Source organism: Cryptomeria japonica, chromosome 7 (genome assembly GCF_030272615.1).
Source record: "Cryptomeria japonica chromosome 7, Sugi_1.0, whole genome shotgun sequence".
NCBI classification, from domain to species: domain Eukaryota; kingdom Viridiplantae; phylum Streptophyta; class Pinopsida; order Cupressales; family Cupressaceae; genus Cryptomeria; species Cryptomeria japonica.
In genome coordinates, this window is record NC_081411.1 from 101,045,945 (window position 1) to 101,052,035 (window position 6,091).

A 6,091-nucleotide genomic window follows, 5' to 3' on the forward strand; every position below is an offset into this window, starting at 1 on the left:
GTAGTTAGAATTACTTGCTAGAAGCCACTCTAGGTCCTATCCATCCATTATATATTATGCATTGTTTCTCCACCTATCTTTGAGCCTCTACTCATTTAAAGCCATCATTCATCACTTTCTATCACTTCCTTACTTTATATGTCCAATAAAATCTAGGCCATTAATCATCCCAATTGATCCAAGTTCTTAATACATCCAAGAAAAAATCTATAAATGTGACTATACCCGAGCCATTTCAACAACAACAAAGAATGTAATATTATGCTACTAGAATTTGAGTGCACATATCAACAATCAAATTGGGAATGATTTTTTCATACAACTAAGAGATCTAGCATAATTTTTTTTTTTTTTTTTTTTAATGTTTTAGATAGATTCCTTAGTGTGTTAACTGTGTGTATGCTTATTTTTGTGTTGTTCAATTTAGTATAGTTCACTCATATGTACAAGTTTTTTGCACATAATTACCTTGAATGAATAACATAAATAAAATCTATGTGAAAGACAAGTATCCATCGATTCAACATGAGATGTAGACTATGATTACTACAAGGCTCCTTATCATCGATACAATAAAGTAATTTGTATATAGTACATTTATTTATTGGCATGGAGTTAACATTATATATACAAGATATATATGAGAAGGTGTGATTGTACCATGCATGTCATTAAAATAGTTGTAATATCACATGGAAAAATCATTTTAAAATGATTATTCCTCATTATCACAACCTATATAGGATCATTATAGAAAGTATGCATAAATGTCACGAGCATCTATTTCACAAGATTAAGGACACTAAAATATTCAAAGGAGGATGTGAGATGTAAGGCACATGATTGAATTAAAACTGTATAAAAGATATATTTATCAATAGCGTAAAATTCTACCAATATCCAAATTTTTTTACTATATTATGAAAATGATAATAATATTTAAAATAATATTTTTTCCGTATTTCATATAATAAATTTTTATTGTGAATCATTAAATATGGTCTGAAACATTTTTTTATGAAAAAAAATACCTAGCATTTTCTTTAAAAAAATATTTAAGGATATATATAAACATCTCAAAAATTATACGAATGCGAGATGACCAAGAAGGAAAGCATACAAGCAACCATAATGATAAAGATCTAGGGGGTGCAGGCGTATAAATAGGTGAATCACTATTTTTTGGTTCTAAATTTCCATAGCTCCATTTCTACCTCGCCGTCGGCATTACGTCAGATACAGGGAATGTCGTATCCGGAATATGCGCATATTGACCAATATCGTCGATCTCAAGGGCGACTGTTTCCTTCAAGACTTCCACCACCGTGCTCATTGGCGGTCTGTCTATTGATTTTTGTGCCACGCATGCGTATGCCACCTCTGCAACTTTCCAAGCGCTTGATAATTTGTAGTGGCCATCCAATGAAGAATCCATAAGGTCGGCTATTCTACCGCATGACAGTAGCTCTCTTGCCTGCAAATAAACCCAATCAGAATCCTATGCAATCCTAAATAGTGAGCTTAAAATAAAGATTGCAACTGATTGTTTTTACTCTCCACAAATTACCAATGGCAATATATTTTCACTTGTCGATTTTCCAGAAATTATCTCCAGCAACACCACTCCAAAACTATATACATCACTCTTTGCGGTTAGTGACGCTGTCTCAAAGTATCTGCATTAACTTTTCTAGTTTTAGACTGGTGCTAGTGATATCAAATATGTTGGATCATAGCATATCGTTTAATGACAGAATGAATATAACGGCAAAGAAGATTTCAGTTCAAAATTTTGTAAGGGTGAAGAAGGAAATACTCAGGATCAAGATAGCCTATGGTGCCTTTGACCGCTGTTGAAACATAGGTTTGGGATCTGTCCAGCAGCTTGGCTAGACCAAAGTCAGCTACCTTTGCGTTCATTCTTGCATCCAAAAGTATATTAGTGCACTTTATATCTCTGTGAATGATTGGTGGATTACAACCTTGATGCAAGTATAGCAAACCTGAAATAATATAGAAACCGTAATATAAGAAAACCAAAAGCCAATTAAGTAAAACAATCACAATATTCATACACTTTTACTATTGTATAGCGAAATAGAAATATAAATCAAATAAAGTTATCACTTAGATTACCCTCTGCCGCTTGGAGAGCAATGTTGAGCCTTGTATTCCAATCAAGTGGTTTCTCCTCTTTGGCTTTTCCTGTCAGTGGGCATTTAATCATCTTAGCGAATTTTAAGTGCATTCAGTTTTAATTTTATCTATTCTGAAATTAACCAATACCATGTAGATGATCCTTCAATGTTCCGCAATCCATATATTCATATACCAGCGCTTCAACAGTTTGTTTGGAATAACCAATAAGACTTATAAGATTCTTATGATATAATCTACAAAGCAGAGTTACCTGGAGTATAAACAAAATATGTTAGTGATGCATTTTAGATCAGAACGAAATAAGAAAAAGAAATCAAAACTCCTATGTTGAATGATAGATTTGGGAGTTGACGGGGGACAGAAAACCTCGTTCTGAAATTCTTGTTGCCCCTGATTAGAAGTGCTTGAAAGTATTTTGACGGCGACATTATACCCAGAAAGTGTACCAAAGAATACTGAGCCAAAGCCTCCCACGCCAATTACTGTGGAATAATTATTTGTGGCAGCTTTAATTTCTTCCTCTGTATATTCTATCGCCAATCTATGATACTCCTTGGCATGACCTTCCTCTACTGAATGGAGTTATAAATGAACGTTCCTCAGTAAGATTCAAGAATTAGAACTGGTATTTATTTTTAAAACGTCCGTTAGCTTAATTGATAAAAATTAATAAAATAATACCTCCATCTGTTTCTTCAGGTGGCATAATTTGACTTTCTGTGATGTGAGCTCGTGGTCTACGAAGGTATTTCCATAGAAAAGTTACTAAAACCAGTGCTATTAACGTTGCACCAACTACGCATCCCAAAATCAAATTTCTTATTTTGTGACTTTTGTTGCCCGTCGGAAAGTTACTTTGAGGAGTAAGTCTTCAGTGAACAATAAATATAAATGATTAGGAAGATTTGTATTTATAAAATCTGTGCGTTATGTTCGATCCGAAAATGGTGTAACTACGTAAAATAAGTCAAACAAAATAAGCAACGTCCTTTATTCGACTTACCGAAAGTCTAATCCAGGCTTATTTAACCCTGATGGCACAGTTCCATCCAATTTGTTGTTCTCCAAATATCTGTTCAATACTGAATGTACTTAGTCAAGTTTGACCTTTATTAAGTAAAACAATATTTTGAGGTAGAGAATAACTTTTATTAATCTTAAAATGTAGGAAGAGTTAGTGAACATACAATTGATTTAGCAGGGGAAGCTTCTCTAATGATGCTGGGATTTCTCCAGTAAGTTGATTATTTTGCAATTGCCTTTCAACATAATAAAAATAACTAAACATTACCTTACGGACACCGATCTTATTATTCAATTATACAAATAAATAAGAGAATTTAGATACTCAAGGGCAAGGATTCAGAGATTTCTTACAATGTTGTAAGATTCTTCAATGAACTGAAGTCTGGTATAGAACCTGACAAATTATTGCTTCCTAGCAGCTGGCATGGACAATAATTAATCACTTTTATTTCTATCTACCATGGCTAGTTATTATAAGAAATCTATTCAATCTTTAAACGAGAGGAATAGCTTAAATTTTAATGCTTGGAAGTAAGTGCAGGTTACAGAAATCTTACCAAACGAGTTAGTGCTCCTAATCTTCCAATAATTGGAGGGATGTTGCCGCTGAGACCAAAGTTTGTTAGATTCCTGTAATGAGTTCAGATCATAACTCTTAGAGGCTTTTACTATAAAACATTCTCTAACCAAATGAGGTTCTATTTTCTGTGTTTTAAGGATATGGAATTACAAGATAATCACTCTTGATGGGTTGTCGCCGTTACAAATAATACCCGTGCAAGCATAACCTGCAGGCAAACATGGATCTCCTCCGAACCAATCGTCTGGAACATTGATCGAACTCGCTATTGTTCTGATAGTCATTACTGTATCATACAGTTCATATTAGAACATGCCAACATATTAGTGAGTTCAATTAGAGAAATAGAGATAACTTACCATCTTCCGGGTGTGTCATATTTTGCACGTCCTTGATCTGAAATGCTTCTGCCGCATTTATAAAAGGTCCTACGTCTGATCCTTCCCCAGGATGCAATGTTATGTTTACAGATCCAGTTCCCTCAAATTCTAAATTCCTCTGTACAACCAAGCATTGCAGAAATGAGGTGAATTGTAGCCAGTCTGTTATTCGATTATCATTAATGAAGACTTGGAACCTGTTGGTGACTGAGAGGTTTTCTGCCTTTATGTTGCAGAAGTAAAGTGCAAAATAACAAGAGCCGCCCTCGTAGACAGAGGAGGGAAGTTGTAGCGTTGCTAGGAGGTTGCCAACTGCTTCCATTGTAATGGCTGTCTGCAATACATCTAGAGGTGGTTGGTTCAGCAAGCCCTTCCCAGAGATGTTCTCCGTTGTGTTGATATTATCATAGACCGATGATGTACTTGTGCCATACCACCAGCGATCAAAGTCATCCTGTGGGTAGCTACAATTGCGACAACGCTAAATCATAAAATAATCAAACTAGATAGAAAGGTTAATTATTCAATTTTTTGTCTAAGACCATGGCTTCATATTCGATTAGGCCGACCTATTCTCTGACGAAACAGGGAAAATCACAACAAAACAAAAGCCAGAGATAATTACACTTACGCGTAACTGTTGATGCTGCCCAAATTTCTCCTATCGAGGAGAACTAAGGCGTTGTTGTGGAAGTCAATTGAACTATATAACGCAGAATTTAGTTGCCTCGACGCGATAGTTGAAATAAAAACAAAGTTTTCCTTTCCTGTTTCTGAATTTCGAGCTAGGCATAAACTTATACTGTTACTCTTGGCTGTTAACATAATGTCCTGATTAAGGAAATCCTTGGCTTGAATTAGCGTTAGGTTCACTTTAGCCCACTTAATTCCATTTATTAATAAATCAAAGACGCTAGCTAATGGAATAGGGGTCTCGAATGCTCCTTTATAAAATGTAACTCTGACCAAGTAAAGAATGCCAGGCTTGACTGGAATTAAGTAGCAATATTTATTTACTGTCAAATCTGTAAAATAGGCAAATATCTTACGGTTCCAATCCGTTGAGGCTGGAACACTAAGCGATGGATCATCAATGGAATAATTGCTCCGAATTCTGGTGAATGGGGTATCTGAAATCCAGAGTCTATCTTGATCGTCGGTTCGATTAATGGAAGCGCCACATCTGATGCTTAGAAAGCCTACACAAAAAGCGTAATCAGCAAAATTATAACGCTAACAGTAAGACCATATTTCAGGTGTGCCGGAAATAAAATTAAGCTTACCGTCTGGGTTCGAATGTATGCGGGAGATGAACAAGACGATAAAACTCATGATAGCTAACATGGTTAAGCTTCTGAACTTCATGATGATCTGTTGCAACGGCGCAAGAAAACAAACTCAGGGCACTGCTGATGTAGCGATTAAAACAAAACAACCATCTTAAGGAAAAGCTTGGCAAGGAAAGGATGTCATATAATTGTATACACCTTTAGGAAACCCTGAATCTCTTTATAGCAGAAAACAGAGGGACGAAGACTGTCGATCAGAGAGAGAGGTTAAAAGCTGATATGATGACATCAGTTTGCCTTAAGAAAAGTCAGGGACTGAGACTAGATGATCACGCTCTTGGACCGTCGCCAATGCCAAATTAACTTTGTGCGTAGGGGAAACGTTGGGGAAAGTCTACACGCAACTGAATCTTGTCAGCTTCCCCCTAAATAGGTCTATGTTCAACTGTGTGTTTTAAAAGTCAATTTAATCATTTAATATTTATTCATGATAGTGGTTTATATAAATCTATTCTTAATGTTGGGGAATGTTGAAGAAAGTCTACATGTAACCGAATATTGTCCGCTTCCTCATAAATAGGTCTGATAAGATAGATGTTCAATGGTGTGTTTTAAAAGTCAAATTCAATCATGTATATTCATTATTCATGATAATG

The 6,091-nt window shown here is 35.3% G+C and overlaps 1 protein-coding gene across 2 annotated transcripts; it reads right to left on the bottom strand.

The window, feature by feature from the left end:
• Positions 1–938: 938 nt before the first annotated feature.
• On the bottom strand, positions 939–5,832 carry LOC131073464 (putative leucine-rich repeat receptor-like serine/threonine-protein kinase At2g14440). Of its 2 annotated transcripts, none has more exons than XM_058009900.2 (15): positions 5,430–5,832; positions 4,778–5,345; positions 4,126–4,610; positions 3,917–4,052; positions 3,744–3,816; positions 3,538–3,605; positions 3,348–3,419; positions 3,164–3,232; positions 2,842–3,029; positions 2,527–2,729; positions 2,287–2,410; positions 2,137–2,205; positions 1,817–2,003; positions 1,568–1,676; positions 939–1,474 (listed from the first exon to the last, which is right to left on the bottom strand). In XM_058009900.2, exons 1-15 carry the CDS (start codon positions 5,509–5,511, stop codon positions 1,211–1,213), a joined length of 2,697 nt encoding a protein of 898 aa, XP_057865883.2. In that variant the 5' UTR covers positions 5,512–5,832; the 3' UTR covers positions 939–1,210. The 2 variants fall into 2 exon arrangements, with proteins under 2 accessions (XP_057865883.2, XP_057865881.2); XM_058009898.2 differs by having other exon boundaries at positions 2,527–2,732.
• Positions 5,833–6,091: the final 259 nt, after the last annotated feature.